Source organism: Octopus bimaculoides, chromosome 14 (genome assembly GCF_001194135.2).
Source record: "Octopus bimaculoides isolate UCB-OBI-ISO-001 chromosome 14, ASM119413v2, whole genome shotgun sequence".
Lineage (NCBI taxonomy): Eukaryota > Metazoa > Mollusca > Cephalopoda > Octopoda > Octopodidae > Octopus > Octopus bimaculoides.
The window spans coordinates 2,232,058-2,246,330 of record NC_068994.1 but is presented as its reverse complement, the minus strand read 5'-3'; the positions used below and the strand labels follow the sequence as shown (position 1 = coordinate 2,246,330).

Below are 14,273 nucleotides of genomic sequence, written 5' to 3'. Positions count from 1 at the left end.
AGAGGTGAGAGTTTATGGAATGTTATATATGTAATGAGAAGGGGAGGAAAAAGAGAGAGAGAGAAAGATAAGTATAAGGTGGTGGAATGTTATGAGAGAATGAGGAAAAGGTGGTAGCATAATGTTTTTGGTGAGAGTAGTAGTGTGAGGTAAAAGCATAAAACGATCGAGATGTGAAAATAAAAAAGTGATAGATGATGGCGAGGGTTAGAGAGAGAGAGAGAGGGGGGGGGCGACGGGGGTGAGAGAGAATGTAGAAAGCAGACGATAGAAGCTAGGATTGTAGATAGAATAGAGTGTGGAGAAGGAGGGTGGTCAGAAAAGGAGAAAGGAGGAAGAAAGATGGTGAGAGTGAGAGAGAGAGAGAGATGGTAAAGCAGATAAAGAGAGTGAAGGAGGAGGAATATCATGAATGAGTGAGATGGGTGGGGGATAGAGGAAGAGAGCGAAGGCGAAAGATGGAGAGAAAGAAGGGGAGGGAGGAAGAAGGATAAATGAATGAAAAGAGAGAATATAAGAGGGGTTACAGAGCAAATTGTAAGAGAGGGGGCTGGAGTAAGAGCAGTTAAAGAGTAATAGAGAGGGAAAGAGAAAGAGAGAATGTGTAGAGGAGAGTGTCAACTATGGTAGAAGGAAGAGGAGATGAAAATATTGAAGAAAGGCACGATTGGAGTGAAAGAGTAAGAAAAATATGGTAGAAGGAGGAAGGATGGAAGAGAGAAACAGAGAGAAGAGAGAGAGAGGGAAGGTGAAGAATATGAAGTGGAGTGAAGGAGTGAGTGAGAGTGAGAGTGAGAAATGTGTGAGAAGGTGAGAAAACAGCAGTGCGGAATAAAAGGGTCAGTTGTGGGTATTTATGAATGTAAAACGGGAGAAGGTGAGAAAGATATTGAGGGTTAGGGACTGAATTCATGTTGTGCCCTTCATGCCTTGCCCATTGCTATATCATCTGAAAAAAAAAACCCAGCAAGATATATTGTATAGGACAGGGTTGGGCTGTATATGTCTGTGGAGAGGCATCAACATCACAGCAGCTGATTGTTGGTTGATACTGTTCAGCTCTGATCCCAGTTGACCGATAATCAGAAATAGTTCAGCCATGACTGTTCCATCTTTTCAGATATAGTTCACCTTAGACTGTAGTAATATCCTGCATGGATGCTACCCAGTATACACCATTTGGTGTACATTATATATATACATCTAAGTGAAGGTGCATGGCTCAGTGGTCAGAGCGCATGATCGTGAGGTTGTGAGTTCAATTCCTGGACTGGGCTGTATGTTATATTTTTGAGCAAGACACTTTATTTCACGTTGCTCCAGTTCACTCAGCTGTAGAAATGAGCTGCAATGTCACTGGTGCCAAGTTCTATTGGCTCCTTTGTCTTTCCCTTGGAAAGGGGAGGTTGGTAAGCATGGGAGACTGCTGCTCTTCCATAAAACAACCTTACTTGGACTTGTGCCTCGGTGGATAACTTTCTAGGTGCAATCCCATGGCCATTCATGATTGAAGGGGGTCATCGATATACATCTAATGAGGTTACTATTAAGTTTATTGCTACAAATTCTGAATAGAATTTAGAGCCAGCACTGAAAGTTACATTTTGTATACGAATACACAATGTAAACAATGCAACTGAAGACAGAAAAATAAGTAATGGGTGTATATATATATATATATTTCTAGAGTTCTTGTTTCTTCCTCAGCATCACCTCAACCCATTCACCATTCATAAATACATTGCTTAAATAGCTACAAAATAGACAAGTGCAACACTATTGGATAGACCAGTTTACATATTAAACACATTCCTGACAATTGCTTACTAGTAAGGACACTGTATTTCATTTTGAAACTGTAATAATTCATAAGGTATATTAAAGGTTTCTAAGTCAATACTGTGTCATCATCATCATCGTCGTTTAACATCTGCTTTCCATGCTGGCATGGGTTGGATGGTTTGACTGAGGGCTGCACCAGGCTAATCTGATCTGGTAAGGTTTTTACAACTGGATGCCCTTCCTAACACCAACCTCTCCGAGAGTGTAGTGGGTGCTTTTTATGTGTCACCGGCACAGGAGCCAGTCAGCTGGCACTGGCAACAATCACACTTGAATAGTGCTTTTTACATGCCACCGGCACAGAACCAGTCAAGCAGCACTGGCATTGACCACACTCAAATGGTGCTTTTTACGTGCCAATCAGGTGGTACCGTCATCAGCCACGATGACGACTTACTATATTTGGTAGTCTATTATGGTTGCAAAACAATTCGGTGTCCCCATCAGCAATTAACCTACTGATGGATATTACTGTACACATACAGTAATATACACTTATTGTTTTACATTACTGTATATAAAGGAAATCTGTTATTTCACATTCAGCAGATACAACTGCTTCCGTTGTCTGCCTGGCAACACCAAACCTAACCTGGAACCATCACCAGAGAAATCTTAGTCCCTCCCATGTTCTCCTCATTCTGTCGCTATTTTCAGTTTTGATATTTTTATTGATACCTCCAGTTGTCTTCCTGGTTAGATTAAAATCATTGATCTATTTATCCCTCATCAATACACAATCATTAACCTGATGTTTACTCCTCACCAATACAGCCAGAGACGTAATTAATCAAAACTTCCGGACTCAATTACCCATCATCTTTCACATCAGTTGATGCAGTTTTCTTTGACAACAGAAAATTGTGTTAAAAATAAAAGAATAATTCAAGAAATAATGTTTGTTTATTGTTGTTTTTGTTAAATTTATATTTAGTTATCTTTTTGTAGTCTTGAAGAGTTTTAGAAATAAAATTAAAATATAACAAAAAGATGTGAGGAGGTGGAGGGAGGGAGGGGGAAATTATGAAAATATAGAAAAGTTTGTCATTGATGCAAGTTTTTTCAAAGTTTTGCTTGGTTTTAAAGATTGTTTAGTTCTAAGAAGAATTGAATCTGGAATCAGTGTTTTTGTGCTGGCTGGAATCAAGGCACTTGTTGATGATTAGAGCATCAGAGAACAAAGAAAATCTATAGAAAATGGAGGTGAGAAAGGGCCATCGGAAGAAAATTAGAAAAAAGCAAGAAAAAGTGATGTTGGGAAGAATGTGAAGGAAAGAAGATATTGGCTTTGTTTAGATTCCACAGAAAAGGACCAGGGTTGTAGGTTGTAGTATAAAACAGTTCAATGCATTCCTCAAAAGAGGATCAACCCTGTAGGTTACGTGTTGAACAGGCATCTTCTAAACATTGATACAAAAAAATAAATAAATAAATAAATGTCCCTTTTAATTAAACTTGAAAATGAAACAAATGTTAGTCAAATGTTATGATGAAAACAGAGATGTCTTAGAGACACAGAAAGTTGCTACATCATTCTGCATTCATTAGTATTAAGTGGAAGCAGACACATGCTCTCCTGGACAGAATGCTAGTTTATCACAGCTAACATTCCTGGCAACGAGATCATATATAATGATTCCATATGTTGTCTTTGATGAGGCCAAAATACAATAGACTTTGTCAGGTTGGGTGTCTCTCCCCACTGTGATGATACAAAAAAATACTCTTGTGGGAACCAACAGACGATCCAAGTTTTTGTGTCAGTTTAAAATGAAGACAGCAACTCCTTAAAAATATTAGGACCTAAATACAGAAAGGCCATACCAAAAAGTACCATAAATATTGTCCTTCTCTGGTGGATCTCTATTGTCTGATGATAAAAATCAGTTGTTTGACCAACTGATTAAAATGTAAGTTGCTGAATATTCCTCAGATAAAAGCCGTTTCCTTAATGGAATTCTCAGAGTAGAATCATTGTGACACAGTAACAAGGCTGTGCCTTTTGAATCACAAAGTACAGCCCCCACCTGATGTGCTTCGATGCTTTTTCCATTGATCCAGTTTCACTCATACGGTATTGGTCAATGTTGAGGTAACAGAAAATAACTTTTGCCCAAGATGCCACACACTAAGACTGAACCCAAGACATCAAGGTTGTGATGCAAACTTCTCAACCATTTGGCCATACCATGCTTACACACACACACACACATTCTTGCAAAACACTTTGAGCAAGCATCAGAGCGTCAGTTGTAAACATTGACCCATATAACATACATATACACACACATACATGGCAGTGTTCTCAATTAATGCTTTCTTAATATGTTTTAGAAGGGAGATGTCATCCACGATTCATTCCCAGTCTCCAGTAAAATATTACAATTCAGGCCCCAGTGGTGAAGTGGTGTCAATGTGACATGAACCCATAATTCAAGTTTTCATAACTGACCACTTTATCTAATCAGTGAAATCAGGAATCTGGAATTACCATTGACAGTCCCTTGATCTTCAAAAATTGCAAACAAAATTAACGCAAAATACCTCTCTATTGTCTTTCAAAGAGGATAGACTGCATAATGTCACTCCTGATATAAAGCCAGGATGGTCACAATGAAACATCTCTTGACCAGTAGGGCTGACCTGTGGTTAAACAATAACAATGCTAATGGTAGGCTGATCCCTTCAGGCAACATACACTAGCAGCTGTAGCGATCAGTTTCGGTAGAGGGTCGTGATATATTAGAAGGTTCAGGAAATCACTCAAGAGGAGATAATTGTATACCGAGTAACGTCCCTTCTGTCTTCTCAAATTATTGAAAACCCACCCGTAATTAATTAGTGATTAGTACACGAAGCACCAATTTGTCTCTGAGTAACCTGAGCTAGTTAGAGTGCCTTGGCCGAGTATAAGCAGTGTGGTCATTGTAACTGCCCTTGGTCAAGTACAGACAGTGTACTGTCAGTAAAGAAAGTATGTTGAAGCTGAGAGGAAGACCTGCAACTAGAACCTGGTGGTTCCCCTACAAGAGACAATGAAGTAGATAGTAGTCGTTCCTGTAAACCCAAGGGGACACCTCCAGTAGGTGTAAACTGTCAACGTAGGGCAAACTGCTGTATTATCCAAGTTACAATCTCACTCGTATGTATAGTGAAGAGACATGAACTCCAGCGCCTGTGATTTACAAAGGAAATTCATAGATTGGAGACAGAACTGATGTAAGATGCAAGAACCATTATCAAGTAGATGAGGGAACCTCTATGTGAGCTTCTAGATCTGCTAGAAATAGCAGTTAAAGTCCCTCAAATGTATCCGACCATCTTAACAGATACAGCGTACTCCCTGGAATACAAAATATCAAAGGTAGTCATGATTGGAGTGTCTTTGATCTTGGCCTTGCTTGATCAACGTAGAAGTAGTAGTATTGAGAGGTGTGTGGAAGCTGAGAAGACAATGGTGTAGAGGATGCTATTTAAACATTTCGACAAAGCTATCTGGCTACAGAGAAACATTTAAGGTAATAGTTAATTACTATAATTGCTAATTACTGTAACAGGACTGGACTATCTATCACCATTTAATACACAACTCCATACCTGGTCAAAAGTGGAGCCTTTGCACTCATAACCTTACAATCCCCATTGGCTACTGCAGCATACCACCAGCCAAGGGTGGTGGCCACCACTCAGCCTTACATCAACAACACTGGCTACCACACAAATTCAAGCCCATCTATGCTTACTACAAGTCTCTGTCCATGCATGATGACCACCCATTCTCCAAATAGGAGGGGTGTATGAGGATGGAGGGTAGAAACAGGACACTTGACCAATACACTGGGTTATATTGCACTGATGCATGTGTGTGTATATGCAGAATGTAGGATGTGTATGTTTGTGTTTACATAGTGAATGTGTATAGCTTAGGGCATCTGTTGACCAGGTGGGTGTGTTGGAGAGAGAGAGAGAGAGAGAGAAGTGATCCGTGACCAACACAGAAGACCCAACAACAGAGGGGGAGAGAGAGGAGTAGCACTGGTAGCTGGGGCTAACAGCTACTAATGTATTCAATGCAGAATGAGTTATCAAACTCCATAAACAGAAGATAAACTACAAGACTTGAACTGTTTCCCCTGAGGAAGAGATGGACAGGGGCGTGGATGGGGGATGCTCATTTGGAAAGTTTCAACTTCTTTGATGCATGTTTTGTTTCATGTTTTTGCCACATGAAGAGGAAGGTAAACACATGGTGACATTACTACTATTGTTGTTGTTACTCCACTTGGTGGAGTTGCCAGGGTAACTGCGAGCTGTGCAATAGTTTGACTGTTGAGAAAGATTGCCCTGAGAAAGCGGAGGAGTTGGAGTGACGCACGCTGACCGACCGGACATCTGTCGGGGACAGATTGTTGCAATAGATGCTGAAGAAATTGTTGTCAATCTCTGATTCATTTGCATGTTGCATGGAGATGCAATAGGAATTGGTGACGGCGATGCATTTGGGGAGCATTGCGTGCACATGAGCAGGTTGCAGGTACAGTTGCAATTGCAGCTTGTCATAAGAGGAGATGAAGAATTTGGCCCTGAACAAGGAGGGGAAGGTGTCAAAGGAGGAGGTTGTTGCTGTTGCTGCCGGACAGTTGGTACATGAAGTGTGACACCGGCACGCATCAGTTCTTCGCTGCTGTGACTGCGTTCATGCTTCTGCATGTGGACCCTTTGAGGGAAACTTTTGCCACATACGCCACAGTTGAAAGGTTTCTCCCCAGAGTGTGTGCGTTGATGAATGGTCAAGTGAGCCTTTTGGGCAAATGTCTTGTCACACGAGAAACAATTGTAAGGACGCTCTCCTGCAACAAAAACAACAAGTAGTCAATAAATACATAAACAACAACATTAATAATAATAATAATCTTTTCTACTCTAGGCACAAGGCTTGAAAATTTGGGGAAGGGGACCGGTCGACTACATCGACCTCAGTGTTTTTCTGGTAATTAATTTATTGACCCCCGAAAGGATGATGAAAGATAAAGCCGTCTTTGGTGGAATTTGAATTCAGAATGCAAAGAACCCCACCGAGAGGATAAAAAACAAAGTTGACCTCAGTGGTGTTTGAACTCAGAATGTAACGATTCTGCCAGCTTGCCACCATAATAATAATAATAATAATAATAATAATAATAATAATAATAATAATAATAATAATTTATTCTTTTACTGGCCACAAGGGCTCACATACAAAACATTAAATGACATACAACAACATAAAAGACAAAACAGGACAATACAATGGGTTTTCGTGTGTACACAATGTAACAACAATAAAAATTGAACAATAGGGGAGGCACTTTAAGGTCCTCATGGAAAAACCCACAGGTGCCTGAACAACAGGGCAAGAGCCCTTCTTTGCTTCCCTTTTTACAGGTGCATGCTCAGAATTGGTCCTTTCACACTGGCCATTCTTCCAACACTTCCCTCTCCACCCTCAACTTCCTTTTCAAGTTGAACTGGAAAAAGTTGACGAGGGCTTGGCCAAAGAGGAAAGTGCCTGTCTTTAGCCCTTTCAAACGGGTCCACTATACTACCTCTTTCGCTACAGCTTCAATGTGTGCCCACTACTTAACTACAGTAAACAGTCTTACCTGTATGTGTCCTGAGGTGATTACGCAGGTGGGATCGCTGAGAGAAGGCTTTACAACAGAAAGAACATCGGAATGGTCTCTCTCCAGTGTGTACCCGTTCGTGGTTGGTGAGGTGGTCTCGCTGTGAAAACGCTTTCGAACAGTAAGTGCAATGATAAGGTTTTTCTCCTGAATGAATTCGAGAGTGGACTTTCAAGTGGACCTTCTGAGCAAATGCTTTCGGACATACAGGGCACTGGTGAGGCCTCACACCAGTGTGGGTCAGTTCATGATTGCGCACAAACACCTACAAGAAGAAACCAATCACAAATTACAAGAGACATTTACTGTGGTGGTGTTGGGGGAGGGGAGATGCTGGCTAACATTCTGCTTCGGAATTTTAATATTAACCCTTTAAACATTCAGATTACCCAGTTAAATATAATGCTTATTTATTCCCATTGCATACAATTAATCCTGCATTATCTTTTACCTCTGAAATTTGGATGATGAGATTAAATAATTTTTAGAATGACACTGGAAGGTTGAGGTGTGAGGTCAGGTCTGGCCAGCTGCAACACAAAACAGGGAGTTAATTTGGACCCTGGATTTGGCTGGTTTAAATGATAAAGGCTTAAACAATGTGGGGATCTACAACCCTAACCCCAACCCTAATTTTATCAACTTCAGAAAAATGACCTTGGTGAGATTTGAACTCAGAATATTAATATAGTTACAAGTATGGCTGTGTGGTAAGAAGTTTGCTTCCCAACCACATGGTCCTGGGTTCAGTCCCACTGACTGGCACCTTGGGCAAGTGTCTTCTATTATAGCCCTGGACCAACCAAAGCCTTGTGAATGGATTTGATAAATGGAAACTGAGGAAAGCCTGTCGTGTGTGTGTGTCATCATCATTCAACGTCCGTTTTCCATGCTGCACCAGGCTCCAATCAGATCTGGCAATGTTTCTACAGGTGGATGCCCTTCCTAATGCCAACCACACCAAGAGTGTAGTGGGTGCTTTTTACATGCCACTGGCACATATAGATATGAGTGTTTGTCTTTGTGCCTGTCCCCTATGATTGCTTGACAACCAGCATCGGTGTGTTCATGTCCCTGTAAATTAGCAATTTCATAAAAGAGACTGAGAGAATAAGTACCAAGTTTTGAAAAAAAACAAAAAAACAAGTATTGGGGTCAATTCGTTAGACTAAAAATTCTTCAAGGTTGTGCCCCAGTATGGCCACAGCTTAATGAGTAAAACAAGATAAGCAATTATAGAGACAGGGCATATTTTATTCATCACTTGCAATTCTTGTAAGTGATGGCAAAATATTGATTTGTCTGACACAAGAAGTGGGGGGTATGGCTGGTTATGCTGACCCTAATACATGACTGGTATTTTATCAATTCTGGAAAGACAAGACAAAGTTGATCCCAAGAGGATTTCAAGTGAGAACATAAAGGACCTTAATTGAATGTCACAAAGCATTGTTGTTCCATACTGTAGAGATTCTGGGGTAAACATTAGCAATACATTAACCCACAACTGGGGTAACATATATTTCATTAACCCACACTCAAAGTTTACACCTATACCAAAAAAAAAAAAAAAAAAAAAAAAAAAAAAAAAAGATCAACAAAATCAATAAAGAAATAGTTTTCAATAAAACGAAAATGTAACATTTTGCAATTTAATTAAGACGACCCAGCAGGGTTAGAGGTCATGTCAAATAGTTTACCTTTTGGGAAAAAGTCTTGGAGCAGAAGGAACAGCTGAAATGTTTCTCCCCAACTGCAGACACACTGCTGGAATTTGCAGTGGAAGCTGCAACTGCAGCGGCATGCTCATGGTTGTTGAGGTTAGCTTTTCTGGAGAAGGATTTCCTGCAGACATCACACTTGAATGGTTTGTCTCCACTACCACCACCTCCACCACCACTTGCTCCACCGTTACCACCACTACTACTACCACCACCACCACCACCGTTACCACCACTGTCAGTGCCGGAAGCAGAGTTGCAGCGGTCGTGAGATATTGAAGAGTTTTTCAAGTTGATAGTGTTTGGGTAGACCGGCTGGCCAACCCCGATGCCACCGGTGAGGTCATAGTTGTATTGATTGGTGATATACATTGGCTGGATAGGGAACATGGCGACAGGCGTGTGTGAGGCTGTTTCAGAGGGGACAGATGGATAGAAGGGGATCCTTGAGGGAAGTAAGTAGGACTGAGGGTAGCAGCAGTACTATTAAAGATGAAGAAAGGCTACAAGACTGTATGGCTGTTGAATCCAACAAGTGATGAAGCCCAGACTAATTTCAACATCCGAATATTCAGTTGTTGTTTATCATGGAAACTATCTCTTGCTTCACCATCTTCACAGTTTATACAACTGAAGAAATGGCAACAGATACCTGGAAAGAAAGAAGATACCATTAGTTGCTATAGTTACCAAATGGAGGCTGGGATAAATCTGAAATCAGATTGAAAACAAAAACAGAACCCTCCCCCCATTTATGAGCAAGGTTTAATGTGTTGTGATGAGGTAAGAAAGGGGTTAATGACATGTCTAATGAGTTAAGAGAAGGTCAATGACAAGAAAATTAAACATCTCTTTGCAGCAGTTACATAATTCCTGGTGTGCAGTTGTGTGAAGGGGAGAGGACTAGACCCACACAGTTGAGAAGATACAGAAAGCTGATACAGGTCTGTAGTGATTACAGCAGATGTGAGCCCAGAAAGAAGGGAAAGAAAGCTGACCTTGTTGGGATTTGAACTGAATAAGTTTAGGAGGAGAAACAAGACATATATGCATAATGTTAACTTATAAATAAGGGCAAAAGAAAAAAATTCTTATGCCAAGAAATAGACTTTAAATCGTCAATAACCACATATAATAATTCATCATTAAAAGCATGCGTCTCGAAGCAAACTGACAGAAATTTCTAAATAATTTTCACCTGTAAAGGTATTTTTTGATATGCTGGCCATTGATAAAATTTTTTGAAAATTTTATCCTATATTAGACATGTTAACTTACATAGGTGTAAGATATGGAATATTAAGTGTGGAAGATTTGTATAGGTTAACGAGAAATGAGTATGATCTGTTGTACATGTCATGCAGTGGTTCTCCATCAGGGTTCATATGACCACTGGCGGTCCATATAAAATTGTGTTAAGGTTTGTGTGCGCAATAAATTGGTTATACCTCCACAATATACAAAATATTTTAATAACTTTTTTATTGCATAAAATTCCTAATCATATTTAATTGTAAAAATATTATAGGAATTTTTTTAAACATCAAATGGCTGTGGGGGTCCAAAGGCAAAAATAAAACAGTTGAGAGTCACAGGTTTAATGCTTAGCTGAGAGTTAGGGAACATGGGAACTGAGGGCTTCATCTGATGGGTGCAGGAGTGAAAAGGTGTCATTTGCTCACAATGGGTATGAACTGAAGTTTATAGTTTGAGATGCAACTGATGATGGAGGAGACATCAGTTGGGCAGTGGTGGTGAGACTAAGTGAAGGGGACTTTACATGCTAGCATGGGTCAGACAGTTTGACCAGGGCTGGTAAGCTGGAGAGCTGCACCAGACGCCAGTCTGATTTGGTTTTCTATCGCTGGATGCCCTTCCTAACACTAACCACTCTGAGAGTGTAATGGGTGCTTTTACGTGCCATTTGTGTTCCACCTGTATCTGCCACAACTTGATGGGTCTTCTTCTCAAGCATGACATAATGCCAAAGGCCTTGGTCACTGCCTCTGTGAGACTCAGCACTTGAAAAGAACTCAGCCACGTGCCTTTGTGTCTGTCCCACACCAGTGCTTGACAACCAATGTTGGTGTGTTTACATCCCTGTAAATTAACGGTTCGGCAAAAGAGACCAATAAAACAAGTGCCAGGATTTAAAAGTACTGGGGGTAGATTTGTTCGACTAAAATTCAAGGTGGTGCCCCAGCATGGCCACAAAGGACTGAAACAAAGTGTGTGTATATCTATATACACCCCGCCACATGTATTTACAATATATAGCAGACCCACATATCCACCATAAGCTGTTAGTTGAAAGAGGGGTCCATAGAGACAGGTGACTCCTCTAACTTGCGATGTCTCACACACTTTGGAAAAAGAACTGAGATTTCCACATTTTCGACTTTTTACGACTAATTAAGGTGGACCGCAGGTAACAATAAAAGTTTCATTGACAGGCATTAATCAATCCGAGTTCTAGTCTTTGTTTTGAGAAGAGTACAGTAAAAGATCAAATATTTTGAAGGGGAAGAGAGAAAGAGTGATATACCGTGTATTACTGGTATTGTAAGGTCTCTGGACGAGGTAACAACAACAGCATGAATAATTTCCAAAAGCAGCCCATGCCTTCAAATATTGGTGCCAGTTGGGGTACAGTGATTTATTTATCACCCCCGGAAGGATAACAAATAAAACCGGCCTTGGCTGGATTTGATCTCGAAATTTAAACAGACGAAATTAAATACATGGTGTTCAGTTGTTTTGCTGATTCTATTGTTTCCAGAATAACAACAAATCTATTTAGACTAAATTACACACATTCACTCACAGAAGAGACGTGTGTGTGTGTATTTATAATAAAATATAATAAAGTAAATTATTTATACATGTTTATTAAGCTGCGAAACAACTGTTTATATATAGCACAGATGTGTGCGTGTATACATCTATAAATTTGCTATATATACACTCACACATGTGTTGTATATGACATAAAAAATGTGCACATGAATAGAAAAGATTTATATACACCCAGTGAGAGAAACAAGAATTCCATTATACATTCACCCTATATACACACACACATTTATACATTGTAAATCTTATATACATATATATATATGTATGGTATATACATACATAATATGTGCATTGTGAATTTTATATTTATGCATACACAATGTAAATCATATTTCTATAGACACAAAGCTTCATAGAGACTGATGTATATCTGTGTATATACACACATAGATGTGTGTATATATTGGTGTGAGTAGAGAGAGTGAGAGAGGGTTGAAGTGTTTGTTTATTTAAATATGTGACAGAGTGAAAAGTTCGTTAATGTGAAATGATGTTGAATGGCGGAGAGACACGAGGTCGAGGTTTGTTTGAGAAGAGAGAGAGAAATTGACATTTTGTGGGGGACTTACCTGGGAAGACGGACGGCGAGCGACTGGGGACAGAAAGAGGAAGGAAGAAGAAGGAGACGAGGAAGGAGGAGGAGAACGAGAGAGTGTGTGGTAGGAGTGGGAGGAGAAAGAGAGAGTGTGGGCAGCGGTGGTGGTGGTGGATGACGAAGCCGAAGAGCATAGGAGGAGTAGGGAGAGGTGAAAGAGAGAGAGACAAAGAGAAAAACAGAGGGGAGGAAAGTGAGAGTAAAAAGACAAAGGAAAGAAGAAATAGAATGATTATAAAAAGAGAGAAAGAAAGAAGGACAAAAAAGAGTGGCAGTAAAGAAAAGAAGAAAGATATAAGAAAAGAGGGAATATATAGAGGGGGAAGAGAGAGAAGAAAGAGATATAAAGAGAGAGAGAGAGAGAGAGAGAGAGGGGGGAGGGCATCAGAAAAACAAAAGAGAGCAACAAGGGAGGTAACCGCCGCGTCTGGCATCTGGAAAATTAAAATTTATTCATGGAGTCGGAAACAAGGTTCGATTCCTGGGTAATTCAGATTCATTTCACTTATATCTTTATTGTGACTTTATGAGGCTGATTAAGAAATGTTGAAGCAGCTATTTATTTGTATTGCTTTTATTTGTCATAAAACTGATTCAAAATACAACTCACAACGTTAACTGGCCAATTGCAGGAAAAAAAAAAATCGTTGGCCTCTTTAGCCTAGACAGGTTCTATATTTCCATCGATCTCAGAATCGTAAAAATCAAAGTATGAGAAGATATAAGATATCGATATAAACAAGATTATTAGTTTCAGAGGCTTTCATAGAATGTCAATGGAATGTGAGTGGTTTTGCAGGCCGCAAAGAAATAAATTACTAAATGAGCCTCAACCAGAGCAAGTTCCTGCTGTCAAGACCTGCCCCTGACATGTAAGTCCACATCAGTTCCAGCACAGATTTATAACTGATAAATTGCTGCTTACCATGTTGTGCGATTGTGTTGAGGCAATGCTGGAGTGTCCTCTCCATGGTGCAGACCTCTGCAGAGTTACTTTGGAAGACCAGCAGTGCCCTACAAAGCAGGTTTCATCCCTCCATGCCATTGATATTGTCCAAGTAATGAGCAAGGGCCAGTGTAGTCCCAGAAATCTACCTGACCAATCTTGAAGGTTTAATCCTGAAGTGTCTCACATGAGTGGATAGTGTTGCAAGGTAGCAGAGCGTTAAAGACAGAGTTTGCCTCATCTTAGCAGAAGGCTAATCGAGTTCCTTGCTTAATTTCCTGTTTCCTTATCAGTTATCCAATCTCATATTACTCTCTGCATTTGACTAACGTGCTTTTCTCTGAAGCATAATTACATTGAGTCTCTAACGAGAGGTTATTGGTATTCCTTAACCCATAAAGCGCTGGGATTTGCACTTACATAGCATGGACTGCTGAGCACATTTTATGAAAATGGGACTACCATGCATGCATAAAAAACAAAAAATAGTTGAAATATCTTCTTAGCATATAATGGTGGCAAGTTTTACATTCTCTGAAAAGTCATTAGTCGAACTATCTCTTGAAAGACATTTCAACAACGCCCATAAATTAAATGCATCTATCTGGGCCATGGTCATGGCCTGTTGACCTGTACCTGACAGCCACGAT

General features: G+C 40.0%; 1 protein-coding gene across 1 annotated transcript; it reads right to left on the bottom strand.

The window, feature by feature from the left end:
• Positions 1–2,726: 2,726 nt before the first annotated feature.
• LOC106873957 (zinc finger protein 696) lies at positions 2,727–12,935 on the bottom strand. The gene is made up of 4 exons (XM_014921499.2): positions 12,652–12,935; positions 9,206–9,878; positions 7,485–7,770; positions 2,727–6,692 (listed from the first exon to the last, which is right to left on the bottom strand). Exons 2-4 carry the CDS (start codon positions 9,614–9,616, stop codon positions 6,028–6,030), a joined length of 1,362 nt encoding a protein of 453 aa, XP_014776985.1. The 5' UTR covers positions 9,617–9,878; positions 12,652–12,935; the 3' UTR covers positions 2,727–6,027.
• Between the last annotated feature and the right edge of the window lie 1,338 nt (positions 12,936–14,273).